The sequence below is a fragment of the Sycon ciliatum genome, chromosome 10, assembly GCF_964019385.1.
Source record: "Sycon ciliatum chromosome 10, ocSycCili1.1, whole genome shotgun sequence".
Lineage (NCBI taxonomy): Eukaryota > Metazoa > Porifera > Calcarea > Leucosolenida > Sycettidae > Sycon > Sycon ciliatum.
The window spans coordinates 10026838-10046415 of record NC_088652.1 but is presented as its reverse complement, the minus strand read 5'-3'; the positions used below and the strand labels follow the sequence as shown (position 1 = coordinate 10046415).

The window sequence follows — 19578 nt, the reverse complement described above, 5'->3', positions numbered from 1 at the left end:
CAAATATTAATTTTAGCGTTTTCCCATTTTCAACCGGTTAGCAACGTTTTATTTTAGCGATTTGCAGCGATTTTACTCACGGATCACCAGTGCACTACTGATGTCTCAACGGATTAGCGACTTGAAACTTTCGCGAAAATGAGTCGATCGCTAAATTCGCTAGGGTTTTTACGTCGCTAAAATTACCCGTTCTACAGTATTCGTGTGTCTGGCACAAGTCTTGCAACCGACATCAAAATGTCTTTCCAGCTTTAAAAATGCACTCCGATCGCATAATGTAGTACGATAGGATCTCATTGCTGGATTCTTGTCTATCCTTCTTTCTTCTCTTTTTCTATATTCCTTTCTTTTCTTTTCTTGCCGTGGTTGGCTATCACCCCTCTCTCGCACTTTGCGTGCCAATTGGTCATGAACCACGAGTTGAGTGAAATAAATAAATAAATAAATAAACCCGGTCAGAGCCGGGTACACGCCTATAGTCTGTCATGCCCTGTGTGTACCCTGTTGAAGTACAGAAAAGGTACTCCGACATGACAATCATCAAGAGTATATAACCCCCAGAGTGTGCAACGCCTGATCCAGCTCTGCATAGGGTCTCGGTCGAGCGTAGTCGGATCTTCTGATGTCATGCGTACACTCCACACCGGCGCAAGGACGGTCTCGAGGCAGGGCACCGCTGTTTTTGATCTGAGAGTCCCCGCGACTTCCCGGGTTCCCCTCAGATGTGTACGGTATTGTGACGCAAAGATCCGACTACGTTCGACCAAGACCCTATGCAGAGCTGGATCAGGCGTCGCACACTCTGGGGGGTTATGTACTCTTCCTAGTATCAAGAGTACAGTACATAATCCACCGGTTATGTACTCTTGCTGTCATGTACATGTATACTGCCAACCGGGTCGCAAGTGACCCGGTGTTCTTTTTCCAAACGGGTCCAAGTAGCCAACCTCCCCCCCCCCCCCATCCCCCAACCGGGTCACTGACCCGGCTCTGGAGTAGACACTGGAGTCCTAGCAGCACAAACACATCATAGGGAGAAAAAATAACAGAAATAGTGATTCCCGTTATGGTCCTCAGATGTTGGGGGGGCGGGGGGGGGGGGGGCATTAGCTCCGCCGGTAGGGTTCAGTTGCCTAGCACAACAGCTATTTAGATTGTATAATGTACGCAAACTTCTGGTGTACGGAGTGTGCAAAGAGGGACTAATCAGCTTTATGGCAGTGAATACTCAATCTGCGGACAGAAATGTTTTGTTCTTTGTGGACTCGTCAGAGCAGCACAGAGAAAATGAGGCCGAACCTGATGGCAATGAAAAATAAATTTTCCAAAGCCAGATTCAGACCAGGTCCGAGTGTACCTTGCCAAAGTACTCAAACTGACAGTTGAATCACAGTGTTGGCCATCTAACTTGCAGTGCAGGAGATCGGAGTTTTCTACAATGTGTACGGCAGGGAAATAACATCTTGCTTGCAGACACCGGCATGAACAACTCACCAGCACACTCCACGACAGCAGGCAGTAGTAGTAGATGCTCCTATGAAACAGTATCACTTTGTTCAACCCCTTTCATTCTATACGCGTGCTTCTCCTCTGCTTATGTCCCTTCATCTTAATATGGAGCGAACCTAATATGGAGCGAAACTAGACTTGTCAGGAGCAACTACTGCTGCTACTACTACTACTACTACTACTACTACTACTGCTGCTGCTGCTGCTGCTGCTGCTGCTGCTGCTGCTGCTGCTGCTGCTGCTGCTGCTGCTGCTGCTGCTGCTGCTGCTGCTGCTGCTGCTGCTGCTGCTGCTGCTGCTGCTGCTGCTGCTGCTGCTGCTGCTGCTGCTGCTGCTGCTGCTGCTGCTGCTGCTGCTGCTGCTGCTGCTGCTGCTGCTGCTGCTGCTGCTGCTGCTGCTGCTGCTGCTGCTGCTGCTGCTGCTGCTGCTGCTGCTGCTGCTGCTGCTGCTGCTGCTGCTGCTGCTGCTGCTGCTGCTGCTGCTGCTGCTGCTGCTGCTGCTGCTGCTGCTGCTGCTGCTGCTGCTGCTGCTGCTGCTGCTGCTGCTGCTGCTGCTGCTGCTGCTGCTGCTGCTGCTGCTGCTGCTGCTGCTGCTGCTGCTGCTGCTGCTGCTGCTGCTGCTGCTGCTGCTGCTGCTGCTGCTGCTGCTGCTGCTGCTGCTGCTGCTGCTGCTGCTGCTGCTGCTGCTGCTGCTGCTGCTGCTGCTGCTGCTGCTGCTGCTGCTGCTGCTGCTGCTGCTGCTGCTGCTGCTGCTGCTGCTGCTGCTGCTACTGCTACTGCTACTGCTACTGCTACTGCTACTGCTACTGCTACTGCTACTGCTACTGCTACTGCTACTGCTACTGCTACTGCTACTGCTACTGCTACTGCTACTGCTACTGCTACTGCTACTGCTACTGCTACTGCTACTGCTACTGCTACTGCTACTGCTACTGCTACTGCTACTGCTACTGCTACTACTACTACTACTACTACTACTACTACTACTACTACTACTACTACTACTACTACTACTACTACTACTACTACTACTACTACTACTACTACTACTACTACTACTACTACTACTACTACTACTACTACTACTACTACTACTACTACTACTACTACTACTACTACTACTACTACTACTACTACTACTACTACTACTACTACTACTACTACTACTACTACTACTACTACTACTACTACTACTACTACTACTACTACTACTACTACTACTACTACTACTACTACTACTACTACTACTACTACTACTACTACTACTACTACTACTACTACTACTACTACTACTACTACTACTACTACTACTACTACTACTACTACTACTACTACTACTACTACTACTACTACTACTACTACTACTACTACTACTACTACTACTACTACTACTACTACTACTACTACTACTACTACTACTACTACTACTACTACTACTACTACTACTACTACTACTACTACTACTACTACTACTACTACTACTACTACTACTACTACTACTACTACTACTACTACTACTACTACTACTACTACTACTACTACTACTACTACTACTACTACTACTACTACTACTACTACTACTACTACTACTACTACTACTACTACTACTACTACTACTACTACTACTACTACTACTACTACTACTACTACTACTACTACTACTACTACTACTACTACTACTACTACTACTACTACTACTACTACTACTACTACTACTACTACTACTACTACTACTACTACTACTACTACTACTACTACTACTACTACTACTACTACTACTACTACTACTACTACTACTACTACTACTACTACTACTACTACTACTACTACTACTACTACTACTACTACTACTACTACTACTACTACTACTACTACTACTACTACTACTACTACTACTACTACTACTACTACTACTACTACTACTACTACTACTACTACTACTACTACTACTACTACTACTACTACTACTACTACTACTACTACTACTACTACTACTACTACTACTACTACTACTACTACTACTACTACTACTACTACTACTACTACTACTACTACTACTACTACTACTACTACTACTACTACTACTACTACTACTACTACTACTACTACTACTACTACTGAACTTCGCCTTTATTTGAAAAACTACTACTACTACTACTACTACTACTACTACTACTACTACTACTACTACTACTACTACTACTACTACTACTACTACTACTACTACTACTACTACTACTACTACTACTACTACTACTACTACTACTACTACTACTACTACTACTACTACTACTACTACTACTACTACTACTACTACTACTACTACTACTACTACTACTACTACTACTACTACTACTACTACTACTACTACTACTACTACTACTACTACTACTACTACTACTACTACTACTACTACTACTACTACTACTACTACTACTACTACTACTACTACTACTACTACTACTACTACTACTACTACTACTACTACTACTACTACTACTACTACTACTACTACTACTACTACTACTACTACTACTACTACTACTACTACTACTACTACTACTACTACTACTACTACTACTACTACTACTACTACTACTACTACTACTACTACTACTACTACTACTACTACTACTGAACTTCGCCTTTATTTGAAAAACTACTACTACTACTACTACTACTACTACTACTACTACTACTACTACTACTACTACTACTACTACTACTACTACTACTACTACTACTACTACTACTACTACTACTACTACTACTACTACTACTACTACTACTACTACTACTACTACTACTACTACTACTACTACTACTACTACTACTACTACTACTACTACTACTACTACTACTACTACTACTACTACTACTACTACTACTACTACTACTACTACTACTACTACTACTACTACTACTACTACTACTACTACTACTACTACTACTACTACTACTACTACTACTACTACTACTACTACTACTACTACTACTACTACTACTACTACTACTACTACTACTACTACTACTACTACTACTACTACTACTACTACTACTACTACTACTACTACTACTACTACTACTACTACTACTACTACTACTACTACTACTACTACTACTACTACTACTACTACTACTACTACTACTACTACTACTACTACTACTACTACTACTACTACTACTACTACTACTACTACTACTACTACTACTACTACTACTACTACTACTACTACTACTACTACTACTACTACTACTACTACTACTACTACTACTACTACTACTACTACTACTACTACTACTACTACTACTACTACTACTACTACTACTACTACTACTACTACTACTACTACTACTACTACTACTACTACTACTACTACTACTACTACTACTACTACTACTACTACTACTACTACTACTACTACTACTACTACTACTACTACTACTACTACTACTACTACTACTACTACTACTACTACTACTACTACTACTACTACTACTACTACTACTACTACTACTACTACTACTACTACTACTACTACTACTACTACTACTACTACTACTACTACTACTACTACTACTACTACTACTACTACTACTACTACTACTACTACTACTACTACTACTACTACTACTACTACTACTACTACTACTACTACTACTACTACTACTACTACTACTACTACTACTACTACTACTACTACTACTACTACTACTACTACTACTACTACTACTACTACTACTACTACTACTACTACTACTACTACTACTACTACTACTACTACTACTACTACTACTACTACTACTACTACTACTACTACTACTACTACTACTACTACTACTACTACTACTACTACTACTACTACTACTACTACTACTACTACTACTACTACTACTACTACTACTACTACTACTACTACTACTACTACTACTACTACTACTACTACTACTACTACTACTACTACTACTACTACTACTACTACTACTACTACTACTACTACTACTACTACTACTACTACTACTACTACTACTACTACTACTACTACTACTACTACTACTACTACTACTACTACTACTACTACTACTACTACTACTACTACTACTACTACTACTACTACTACTACTACTACTACTACTACTACTACTACTACTACTACTACTACTACTACTACTACTACTACTACTACTACTACTACTACTACTACTACTACTACTACTACTACTACTACTACTACTACTACTACTACTACTACTACTACTACTACTACTACTACTACTACTACTACTACTACTACTACTACTACTACTACTACTACTACTACTACTACTACTACTACTACTACTACTACTACTACTACTACTACTACTACTACTACTACTACTACTACTACTACTACTACTACTACTACTACTACTACTACTACTACTACTACTACTACTACTACTACTACTACTACTACTACTACTACTACTACTACTACTACTACTACTACTACTACTACTACTACTACTACTACTACTACTACTACTACTACTACTACTACTACTACTACTACTACTACTACTACTACTACTACTACTACTACTACTACTACTACTACTACTACTACTACTACTACTACTACTACTACTACTACTACTACTACTACTACTACTACTACTACTACTACTACTACTACTACTACTACTACTACTACTACTACTACTACTACTACTACTACTACTACTACTACTACTACTACTACTACTACTACTACTACTACTACTACTACTACTACTACTACTACTACTACTACTACTACTACTACTACTACTACTACTACTACTACTACTACTACTACTACTACTACTACTACTACTACTACTACTACTACTACTACTACTACTACTACTACTACTACTACTACTACTACTACTACTACTACTACTACTACTACTACTACTACTACTACTACTACTACTACTACTACTACTACTACTACTACTACTACTACTACTACTACTACTACTACTACTACTACTACTACTACTACTACTACTACTACTACTACTACTACTACTACTACTACTACTACTACTACTACTACTACTACTACTACTACTACTACTACTACTACTACTACTACTACTACTACTACTACTACTACTACTACTACTACTACTACTACTACTACTACTACTACTACTACTACTACTACTACTACTACTACTACTACTACTACTACTACTACTACTACTACTACTACTACTACTACTACTACTACTACTACTACTACTACTACTACTACTACTACTACTACTACTACTACTACTACTACTACTACTACTACTACTACTACTACTACTACTACTACTACTACTACTACTACTACTACTACTACTACTACTACTACTACTACTACTACTACTACTACTACTACTACTACTACTACTACTACTACTACTACTACTACTACTACTACTACTACTACTACTACTACTACTACTACTACTACTACTACTACTACTACTACTACTACTACTACTACTACTACTACTACTACTACTACTACTACTACTACTACTACTACTACTACTACTACTACTACTACTACTACTACTACTACTACTACTACTACTACTACTACTACTACTACTACTACTACTACTACTACTACTACTACTACTACTACTACTACTACTACTACTACTACTACTACTACTACTACTACTACTACTACTACTACTACTACTACTACTACTACTACTACTACTACTACTACTACTACTACTACTACTACTACTACTACTACTACTACTACTACTACTACTACTACTACTACTACTACTACTACTACTACTACTACTACTACTACTACTACTACTACTACTACTACTACTACTACTACTACTACTACTACTACTACTACTACTACTACTACTACTACTACTACTACTACTACTACTACTACTACTACTACTACTACTACTACTACTACTACTACTACTACTACTACTACTACTACTACTACTACTACTACTACTACTACTACTACTACTACTACTACTACTACTACTACTACTACTACTACTACTACTACTACTACTACTACTACTACTACTACTACTACTACTACTACTACTACTACTACTACTACTACTACTACTACTACTACTACTACTACTACTACTACTACTACTACTACTACTACTACTACTACTACTACTACTACTACTACTACTACTACTACTACTACTACTACTACTACTACTACTACTACTACTACTACTACTACTACTACTACTACTACTACTACTACTACTACTACTACTACTACTACTACTACTACTACTACTACTACTACTACTACTACTACTACTACTACTACTACTACTACTACTACTACTACTACTACTACTACTACTACTACTACTACTACTACTACTACTACTACTACTACTACTACTACTACTACTACTACTACTACTACTACTACTACTACTACTACTACTACTACTACTACTACTACTACTACTACTACTACTACTACTACTACTACTACTACTACTACTACTACTACTACTACTACTACTACTACTACTACTACTACTACTACTACTACTACTACTACTACTACTACTACTACTACTACTACTACTACTACTACTACTACTACTACTACTACTACTACTACTACTACTACTACTACTACTACTACTACTACTACTACTACTACTACTACTACTACTACTACTACTACTACTACTACTACTACTACTACTACTACTACTACTACTACTACTACTACTACTACTACTACTACTACTACTACTACTACTACTACTACTACTACTACTACTACTACTACTACTACTACTACTACTACTACTACTACTACTACTACTACTACTACTACTACTACTACTACTACTACTACTACTACTACTACTACTACTACTACTACTACTACTACTACTACTACTACTACTACTACTACTACTACTACTACTACTACTACTACTACTACTACTACTACTACTACTACTACTACTACTACTACTACTACTACTACTACTACTACTACTACTACTACTACTACTACTACTACTACTACTACTACTACTACTACTACTACTACTACTACTACTACTACTACTACTACTACTACTACTACTACTACTACTACTACTACTACTACTACTACTACTACTACTACTACTACTACTACTACTACTACTACTACTACTACTACTACTACTACTACTACTACTACTACTACTACTACTACTACTACTACTACTACTACTACTACTACTACTACTACTACTACTACTACTACTACTACTACTACTACTACTACTACTACTACTACTACTACTACTGAAATGTGTTTTTATTGAAAGCACAAAGCAATGAAGATGTGAATACAAGGAGGGCAATGAATTCAAAAGGCGAACAGCAAAATTGTAACAAAATAGAAAGATAACAAATATTAATGGCAACAGCAATGTTTATACATGAAAAAGGGGAAAGAAAAGGAAAGAAAACATCCAAACCAGAACTGCTTGAACACCGCCAGAAATGAAACCGAGATTCATACAGAATAAAAAACTTCAGGACACCGGAAAACAAACTTTAGATCACATTTTGACATTATATGAGATGATGACAAAGAAAAACTATGCCCTAGAGAGCACACGGCAGTCATTCACAAAGCTCGCCGAGCGCTTAGAGCGATAGGAGGACCTAGAGCCACGTAAACAGGTGATACACCAGCGAAGTAGGCAGAATGACAAACGGCATCGCAAATGATTGACAACAACAGAATACACCAAATCAGCATTTTTCTCTAGAATACGGCCAACCAATGCCTTCAAAAACACGGAACACTCCTTCCCTATCATGCCGTTGGTCGCAAATACCAGAGGGGTGAATGTGCCCCGATCGATCTGATTCACTCGCTCTGCGTAATGCCGCTTTTTTTCCCGCTCATTGCGCTCCAATTGGCTCATGGCTTTTTCACGAGACAGCAGGGTGGCCCTGGGATGCGTTACCCGGATATCGAAGAAGGCCTCCTGCTGCCGCGTCCAAAAGCCACGAGCCCTGACGTCAAGCCGCGCTTCCTGGGATCGGTTAGATGTTGACCATGCCAATGTCTCACCACCAAATGGGAGAAGGTTGGGCTCGATTGCCACATCGGGACTTACACTTCTGAGTAGTTCAGCGATGAGATCACGTATCTCATTATGCCTTGCGGTGGGATAGCCACCACAAGGGCACACCATGGCATGGTCAGTCGACAAGTTAGCTCCGCATACACACTACTAGTACTACTACTACTACTACTACTACTACTACTACTACTACTACTACTACTACTACTACTACTACTACTACTACTACTACTACTACTACTACTACTACTACTACTACTACTACTACTACTACTACTACTACTACTACTACTACTACTACTACTACTACTACTACTACTACTACTACTACTACTACTACTACTACTACTACTACTACTACTACTACTACTACTACTACTACTACTACTACTACTACTACTACTACTACTACTACTACTACTACTACTACTACTACTACTACTACTACTACTACTACTACTACTACTACTACTACTACTACTACTACTACTACTACTACTACTACTACTACTACTACTACTACTACTACTACTACTACTACTACTACTACTACTACTACTACTACTACTACTACTACTACTACTACTACTACTACTACTACTACTACTACTACTACTACTACTACTACTACTACTACTACTACTACTACTACTACTACTACTACTACTACTACTACTACTACTACTACTACTACTACTACTACTACTACTACTACTACTACTACTACTACTACTACTACTACTACTACTACTACTACTACTACTACTACTACTACTACTACTACTACTACTACTACTACTACTACTACTACTACTACTACTACTACTACTACTACTACTACTACTACTACTACTACTACTACTACTACTACTACTACTACTACTACTACTACTACTACTACTACTACTACTACTACTACTACTACTACTACTACTACTACTACTACTACTACTACTACTACTACTACTACTACTACTACTACTACTACTACTACTACTACTACTACTACTACTACTACTACTACTACTACTACTACTACTACTACTACTACTACTACTACTACTACTACTACTACTACTACTACTACTACTACTACTACTACTACTACTACTACTACTACTACTACTACTACTACTACTACTACTACTACTACTACTACTACTACTACTACTACTACTACTACTACTACTACTACTACTACTACTACTACTACTACTACTACTACTACTACTACTACTACTACTACTACTACTACTACTACTACTACTACTACTACTACTACTACTACTACTACTACTACTACTACTACTACTACTACTACTACTACTACTACTACTACTACTACTACTACTACTACTACTACTACTACTACTACTACTACTACTACTACTACTACTACTACTACTACTACTACTACTACTACTACTACTACTACTACTACTACTACTACTACTACTACTACTACTACTACTACTACTACTACTACTACTACTACTACTACTACTACTACTACTACTACTACTACTACTACTACTACTACTACTACTACTACTACTACTACTACTACTACTACTACTACTACTACTACTACTACTACTACTACTACTACTACTACTACTACTACTACTACTACTACTACTACTACTACTACTACTACTACTACTACTACTACTACTACTACTACTACTACTACTACTACTACTACTACTACTACTACTACTACTACTACTACTACTACTACTACTACTACTACTACTACTACTACTACTACTACTACTACTACTACTACTACTACTACTACTACTACTACTACTACTACTACTACTACTACTACTACTACTACTACTACTACTACTACTACTACTACTACTACTACTACTACTACTACTACTACTACTACTACTACTACTACTACTACTACTACTACTACTACTACTACTACTACTACTACTACTACTACTACTACTACTACTACTACTACTACTACTACTACTACTACTACTACTACTACTACTACTACTACTACTACTACTACTACTACTACTACTACTACTACTACTACTACTACTACTACTACTACTACTACTACTACTACTACTACTACTACTACTACTACTACTACTACTACTACTACTACTACTACTACTACTACTACTACTACTGCTACTACTACAAAGTGTAGCTGTCGTGGAATGTGGTTGGCGAACTGGTTGTGCTGGTGTATGCAAGTGCCGTCTCGTCTCGTCTGGTCACATGAAAAAAATCTACCACTTCTTGAATTGTTGGACCAAATGAAGAACGTATCGACAAATTATTAGCACTTTGGTTTGATGGGGAGGTAATTTGGTGGTTGAAGAAAACATATTTTCATACGCACGAGAACAGTAACAATGTACAGTGTGTAAGCAACCTGAGGTGAGATGGGTGAGGGGGGGGGGGGGGGGGCTTACCCTGGCAGCTTTGCGGTTGTTACTTTAAATCCAGATACATTGTGCGTACTTCATGTGGATGTTGATTGTTTCGTGTTGATAGCTGTGCGGTATATACATGGTGACTCCTCCACCAAAGTTGTCTCTGTCTGCTCTTACGAGCTTGTGGCCATCAATGGCGTACATTCCCTCACTATCTGCTGGGTCAACCCAGGTTTCCTGTATAGCGATGAGTCAGGGATGTTCGGACTCTGCCACATGATGTAGCTCGTCCATCTTACTGAACAAACACCTGACGTTCGAGCTAATGAAATTTAACTTCACGACTTCCATTTTTTTTAAATTCCGGTTTGTTTCTGTTTTTTCCGTATTTGAGGTTATTGTTCTCACTGATATTGCGGAGAACAATCGTAAGCTAGGATTGGACTTCCTGTGACACCAGTGGGCTGAAGCATGAGCCCTGTGCTGGGGTATGGGATTGGCTGTGGGCAGAGTCGATGTTGTTGCTCTCTTTCTTATTTCTTCGAGTCTTTGAAATCCGGCAAGGATTCCACCGGTAGGACTGGTTCTCCTGCTCCAGGTATAATTCACTGTTCGTCACGTCGGTAGAGCGGGGTGGGTTGTTCTGAGCACAAAGTTGGGCGCCAATGTTATCTCTTCTCCTGCGTCGTTTGGCGGTAATCCATGGGTTTGCTGGCTCAGATCTCGCTGTAGTAGTAGCAACCACTGAGAAGAAGAGTTTTTTCCAGCATCGGCCGAATATAGATGGTTGCATGTTGTGGTGGGAGTAGTTGGTGTCTGTGTGAGGTGAGTCGATCGTTGTCGTACCTGTACCTGTGCTGCCTGGCGGGGTTCCGGGGTGCGCGGTCGTGCTGGTTGCTGACATGGGCGATGCAATGTCGTGTTCGTATTGATCGTTGACTGGGTCGCTTGGGTGCGAGCTGGGGTGTAGGTCTGCTTTCGGCGTGGTGTCGGCACTGCCGGAGGCCGTTTCGGATACGGCGCTGGCGTGGTTCAAGCTCTGGGCCGCTTTCGGCGGGGAATCGGTACAGTGAGAGTCAGCTCTGCTGTTCCGCTCTGTGCTGCTGCTTTCTCCGGCATGCGTGGCCGTGGGTGCACTGCGACGTTTTTTGGCAAGTACGCAGGATGTGTGACCTGTCTGGCCACATAGCCTGCACATACCTGCCTGGCCAGCGTACATAACGCGAAGCTCATGCGAACCTTCTGTCGTACGCAAGTAGGACGGGATCGAGCTGCCGGTGCGGAAATCTGCCTTGGCCATCAGCCGCTCCAGTAATGTGTGTACATTCTCGGGCATGTGCTGCTAGGCCCGCCAACGGTTGTCATTAGTCAGCAACACTGAGCTTAGTTTCTGCTGCATCTGTAGGCAGAACAATCCGTAACCAAGCTCGCTCTGGTTTTAGTTCAAACGTGGCGCAGCCTACTCCGGTTGCTGTGTGGGTGTTGTTTGAATTTTTGATTTTTTCATCTCGTATTTCACTGATTGGCTTTCCGTACGGTGAGAGAGCTGCTTTGAGCACACCATCTGACATCCAGATCAGGGCATCATGGATGTGTTGCTGTGTTGATGGTGCAGAAACGCAATGGACTTCGTAGTGGATTGGCTACAGAACGTTACCTTGCAGGCTGATCCGGTAATTTGAACGGAGGCGACGTCAGCATAACCCTGGTCGATGAGGGTGTCCGCAATTTCCACGATTTTCTGGCCTGCGAGGCCGTCGACAAATATGACAGTATTTGCCTTCAATTCAGCCGGCGACATCGACCTCCACAGTGGCTCTGGAGGCTCAGGCTTTGAGCTGTCTGGCGGTGGGGAGTCATCCATGATAGGCAGGTAAATACTAGTCAGAATAGCAGTGCATATGCTTCTAGGGTGGGGACGTAGTCACGACACTCAGAGCTTCAAAACTTGCTTCTTACTCCTGGCGAGCGTTTTGAATGTTTGAATTCTTTTATTCTCACGATGGCCTGTGGCCAATAAGAGAAAAATAATTACAGGCACGGGGATCAGATACAGAGAGATCAAAGTTTAGCTGCTTGCTGAGGCAGTAGCGATGGCAATACTAATTGGGAGTTAATCACAATGTTGTTGTTGTTGTTGTTGTTGTTGTTGTTGTTGTTGTTGTTGTTGTTGTTGTTGTTGTTGTTGTTGTTGTTGTTGTTGTCGGTGTCGTTGTCGTCGTCGTCGTTGTTGTTGTTGTTGTTGTTTCAAATCTTTTTGTTCTTGTTGTTGTCTGTTCTAGAGAAGGCATGCTGGAGAGGATGCAGCGACTCAAGGACTGTGATGGTTTGCCTAGGTAATAGCGCTTCTGTGTGTGTATGTGTACATGCATACGTGTGTGCGTGTGTGTGTGTGTGTGTGTGTGTCAGTGTCTGTGTGTGTATGGGCACGTGTGCGTAGCACGTGTGCATGTGTCACATACACCAAGCACTCATTCAGAGTAGAGCACATCTTGTTGCTGTAGTGTGTGTGTGTGTGTGTGTGTGTGTGTGTGTGTGTTTGTGTGCGTGTGTGCGTGTGTGTGCATGCGTGTGTGTGTGTGTGTGTGTGTGTGTGTCCACGTGTGTGTCTGTACGTTGTCTCATCTTTATCCCACTTCATACCTTGATTCCTGGCTACTGTTGCTACTTGTTGTGTTGTTGTGCGCTGACGTCTCCGCTCGAAGAATCCGCCCGTCCACCCCCATGGACTTCTTCAGCAAGCTGGAGTCGACGTCAGCGTCATCGTTGTGTACTTGGGTCGGCGAAATGTACCTGGAGCTGCACAATGCTACCTACACTACGCAGGCTGAGGTAAGAAGCGGCCACGCTTTAAGGATGTTATCTTGAGTATTTTTGCAAAACCTGTGTGGCTGAACCTTGCGGGAACTTCACCCCCCTGCACGCGCCCGCCCAATGCGTGTGGCGTACATCTTAAAATCTCTCTATTAGGCGAGACCAAAATAAAATCGAGATTCCCGGGCAGGACCCATCTGAAATTGGTGCGGGCGGGCGAATTTTTATTTTTTATTTTTTTCCTATGTGTGTATGCATGGCATGCTGAACTTTTTTTACAGTACTTTCCGGTATTTATTTTTAATTTGTTTACAGACGACAGGTACATGGTACGTGGTTTACCGGTACCCGTATAATTTCTTTTGTATTTCGGCCAACGACAGCCCTGAGTCGTACACCAGGGAGTCGTACAAGCCCAGATTTGTGTGACACCATGTCACAGATCTACTCGCACGATCAGTACTGTACATAATACGAACTGTTAAAAAAAAGATTGCCTTCGGCTCGATTTTGGTGCGGGAGGGCCCGGGAATCTCAATTTTTTTGGTCTCGCCTTATTGCGATATGGTTATGTGTATGTTTATGTGTGCATGTACATATAATAATTATTATGTGTATGCTTATATGTATGTGTCTCCCATATTCATGTTTTTCTCGCAATACCGGTGTGCCAGATCAAGAAGGCGAACCGTGTAGGCGAGTTCCTGCTGCGAGATGCCGAGACAGTGTCCGCATTCGCCAGTTTGCTCAAACTTGCAGGTAAGAAGCCACTTGGTACTGTTAGGTTGTTTGCACAGGGAGGCTGGGTAGTCTTCAGTCAATCCTCGGTAGTATAGTGGTAAGTATCTCCGCCTGTCACGCGGAAGACCCGGGTTCGATTCCCGGCCGGGGAGGACATTTCTTTTTTTCCTGCGATGTTTACGTCTTTCCCAATATTCTTTTTTGTTTCCTGTACCGGTATGCGTGATTGCACATGTCCTCATGTATACCCATGCATGTTTGGTCCAGTGTGCAAGTGCAGGAGTATCGCTCAACGACTGATTTAGGGGTCGCCGCAGAAGTTTTTGCCGTCCCTAAAACGAACCTCGTTTATTTGGTGGGGGGTGAACGAAAATTGGAAGTCGACCAACAAAAACAGGTACGTGTTCGTTGCAGGGCCGACAACAAGCTTTTGCGACGACCCCCTTTACATAACTCCCCAGAGCGTGCAGATAGCAATGAGTAACCATGAAGAGTACATAAACCAGAGTGTGCAGCTCAGGGAGAATCATCCCACGACGATGTTTTTTTGTTGTTTTAATAGGTCTTTAATAGTGAATCGTGACCACCTGATTTGTGTTCCTTTTCTGTATTTTTTGTGCGATGCTCTTGTTTTGTTCTCTACATTCAGACTACCCGCACACGGAGCTGCTCCGCATTTGGAAGCTGTTCTTGCTGAACCAGTTTCATGACATTCTTCCGGGGACTTCCATCGAGGCGGTGAGTTCAGCTATTGGCCTGCTGCTGTATGCGCCGGAGTTATTTTCATGCTGTTTTCCGTGGCTCTCCGCGGACTGCACGAGCCGCAGAGGATGAGAATTGATGGGAAAACATCGGAAGAAATATTTTCAGCAGGGCTACCACCCCCTCCGTTAGGCGCTGCATCTGCCGCTAGGGGTTACCGGGTGTTTGCGGCCGTAGTGAGTTCCCTTCGGGAACGGACAGTCCGACGCGATAATACCACCTGGAGGGGGGGGGGGGGGGATGGCTTATCAAGTCAGCGCATACACTACTGTTATGCTATGCAACTGTCTTGGTGCGAGGAGGCACAGGAGTAACGATGAATCCGAGACCTTTGGTCGGAGGAGTTACTTTTGCCCCGCCCCACTTCCTTCCAATATGCCACCGCCCCCGCTGTGCAGCATCAGATGGTTCTGTGGTATTCAGTAAAAAAAATTAATAAAAAATTAAAAAAGCCTGCAATGCACACTGGTCATTGCATGAGGAATTGTGCGCCCTTGTCGACTGTGTCTTGTCATGTGTGTGTGTGTGTTCGCGCGCGCATGCGTGCGTGCGTGTGTGTGTGGGTATGGTATGCGTGCGTATATGCACCCACGTGCGCGCTCTGTGTGTGTGCATCATTGCAGGCTCACGATCTCGCCAAAGACTACTACAAAGGTAATACTGTTGGTGTGTGTGTGGGGGGGGGGGGGGGGCAACATCCTTAGTATAATGTGCAATACGAGTGTATTCAACAATCATCACAGGTATCGTATCACAGTTCATACCTGGTGAATTCTTAGTGCCTTGCAGTCATGTGGGAAACGTTACGAACACTCTATGCTGCTACACATACGATTGTCTCCAGACAGGTGGGGTTTTCCTGGGGATATTCCTATGTTGAAACAGGTTCAGTAAGTTATGAGAGTATGTCGTGAGTGAACTGACTCGTTGATGCATTCCCAGTTAGGCCCTCCCGCTACTGGAATTCTGCACCCTTGGTCACATCCACAATGGACTCGTGTGAGTCACTCGTCAACCAGCACACGTGCATGTGCATCATGAGTCGTGGTGCACATGCACGCTTGTGCTGTTAACCTTTATTTCAATTTGAGCCGCGACACAACAAAAGGGTGCTTATGGCACGCGACATCAAACTGAGAAAACTCGTTTGAAAGTTGAGTATGCGAGATTGAGAGTCCACATTTTCTTTTTGAATTCGATTAGTTTTCGTTGCGATTTATCAAGCTTTTTGAATGCGTTTTTTGCAACAGAAGTAGTGAGGATTCAGCCATTGCGCTGTATCCATAACTCAATTTTTTGCTATGCACCCTTTTGCCATGGTGCAGCTCATTTACGACCTTTCAATTCCTCTTGCGTGGGCGGTGGATGGATCTTGACTCCACTACTGTCTGTGAGGGATGTAGCGGGCTCAATGGCCAAGTGGTAAGGCGTCGGTCTTGTAAACCGAAGATCGAGGGTTCGAACCCCTCTTGAGCCTGTCTTTTTTTCTCCCCTTCCATTTTTTTCAAAGGAGCCATCTCGTTTCCACGAAACTATAAAATTCCGTTGGCGATAATGATGAAGTGCACTATACTGTAGAGGCAGAACATTTCGTCGGTCAATAGTTCCGTCCAACTCCAAAGAAAAGGAGTTCGTCTGGTTGAAATTTCGTCCATGGATCATAAGAGTGTATTGAAAAGCTGGACAAATCGACATTAGTCCGGCATTTTATTTACCGTAAAGTCGCGGATAAAAGCCGGGTTTGCATTCAAGCACATCGCGGATAGAAGCCTGAAAATCAAACGGGTCAAATGCATGCAAGCCTGTCGCGCGTAGAAGCCTGGCTTCTATGCAAGAGCGGATCGGGCAGGTCAAGAGTGCATGCGCTATGTACGGTGCATAGTAAAACTGCCGCCATGCCGGTAGTCAGTGGTAGATCTACGCGTGCCGATGTGCATACAAGCCTGGCAAAAAAATCAGTGGTGCACCCCACCGTTAGGCGGTGCATCTGCCGCTAGGGTTTATCGGGTGTTAGCGGCCGTCGTGAGTTCCCTTCGGGGACAGACACGATAATTTACTTTTTTTATTTTTTTTAAGCATGGTTTGCATACAAGCCTGGTTTGCATTAAGGGGGCTCAGTACTTCTGCGCGCGCATCGAAATCGGGGCACTATTTTACGAAAAATTTCGCGTTTGAAAACCTGGCCGCGCGGCGCGCGCGTGGCATGACACGGCTGTTACGCATGCATTGAATGCGGCCAGAATCCTCTGGGCACGAGGCCGCAGGTGACCTGCTGAGAATGCGTTGAGGACCTCTTGACATGTTTGAAATTTGTCCTTGACAGCCTCATTGTTTTAGGGAAGTATCTCACGAGTTGCCGTCGTGTTAGGGGCCCCGAGTATTGTTTCAGGCCGATTACTACGAAGATTTTGGTGTTTTACACTCACGTGCAGCTTGTTCTCTCAAAAGAAATTGTCGAAGTCGAAATAGTTGTCCGTGCCGGATCGTTCTTCTTCTTCTTGTGCTTCACTGTGTGGATGTCATCGATGGTCTCCAGCAACTTCTGGCAGCTATTAGTGTGGGTGCCTCGTTTTTGTAAACTTCAGTTCTTGTTGGAGTACGAAGGTAAGGTCTTTATGTTGTGTGAGGAGTCGTCCTCGTAGCTTTACGCTCCTTTACGATTGTTTTTTCAGGCCAGTTTGTAATTGCCTGTCTAAAAATATAAAATACCAAAAACAATCTTATGGATAGGCATAGGGAGCTACTTCGCCAGATGTGCCGTGTTAGTGGTTGTAAGTTTAGTAATATAGCGAAGAAAGGCGTCTCTAAGAAATATGCTGTGTCGGATCATATTACTGAGTTAGAATCTTGTTTTCCAACTATTAAAAAAGACCAAAAAAATGCTGATGTATATCCTGAATTATTTTGTGCGTCATGCATGGCAGTTGTACGACGGTATAAGAATGCTCAGGAGAATAAAGAGAGGTATGCAAGGATTAGTGGGGGGGGGGGGGGGTGTGTGGGGGGGGGGCAATGAAACTGTGGGAGGCACAGGATAGTAACTGTAGTGTTTGTGGGTCGGGTGTGATTGGACGACCGCCCAAACTTGCAAAATGTGAGGTGCCGTTTGCAAAGCCATCACCCATCCCCATCAGCACCACCCTGACTCCTGTTGACAATGTCACCGAAAAAGCGACTGGTAGCTTGAA

At 42.3% G+C, this 19578-nt stretch overlaps 2 protein-coding genes and 2 non-coding genes across 5 annotated transcripts in view; 3 read left to right on the top strand and 1 right to left on the bottom strand.

Annotated features, from left to right (window-relative positions):
• LOC135825565 (alpha-mannosidase 2C1-like) overlaps positions 1–19578 on the top strand; it is a 65224-nt gene that overhangs the window by 19016 nt on the left and 26630 nt on the right. For both annotated transcript variants that reach the window (XM_065338176.1, XM_065338177.1), the window contains exons 15-19: positions 14356–14409; positions 14779–14905; positions 15562–15646; positions 16278–16366; positions 17014–17044. In XM_065338176.1, the coding sequence (XP_065194248.1) occupies positions 14356–14409; positions 14779–14905; positions 15562–15646; positions 16278–16366; positions 17014–17044 (386 nt within the window). The remainder of the gene's footprint in view (positions 1–14355; positions 14410–14778; positions 14906–15561; positions 15647–16277; positions 16367–17013; positions 17045–19578) is intronic.
• LOC135825569 (uncharacterized protein DDB_G0271670-like) lies at positions 10394–11362 on the bottom strand (the record flags this gene model as incomplete). Its single annotated transcript, XM_065338181.1, has 1 exon — positions 10394–11362. A coding segment is annotated over one exon (969 nt), but the record flags the coding sequence as incomplete, so codon positions are not given.
• Positions 15709–15780, top strand: Trnad-guc (transfer RNA aspartic acid (anticodon GUC)). The gene has a single exon. It is a non-coding gene; the product is annotated as a tRNA-Asp (tRNA).
• Positions 17796–17867, top strand: Trnat-ugu (transfer RNA threonine (anticodon UGU)). The gene has a single exon. It is a non-coding gene; the product is annotated as a tRNA-Thr (tRNA).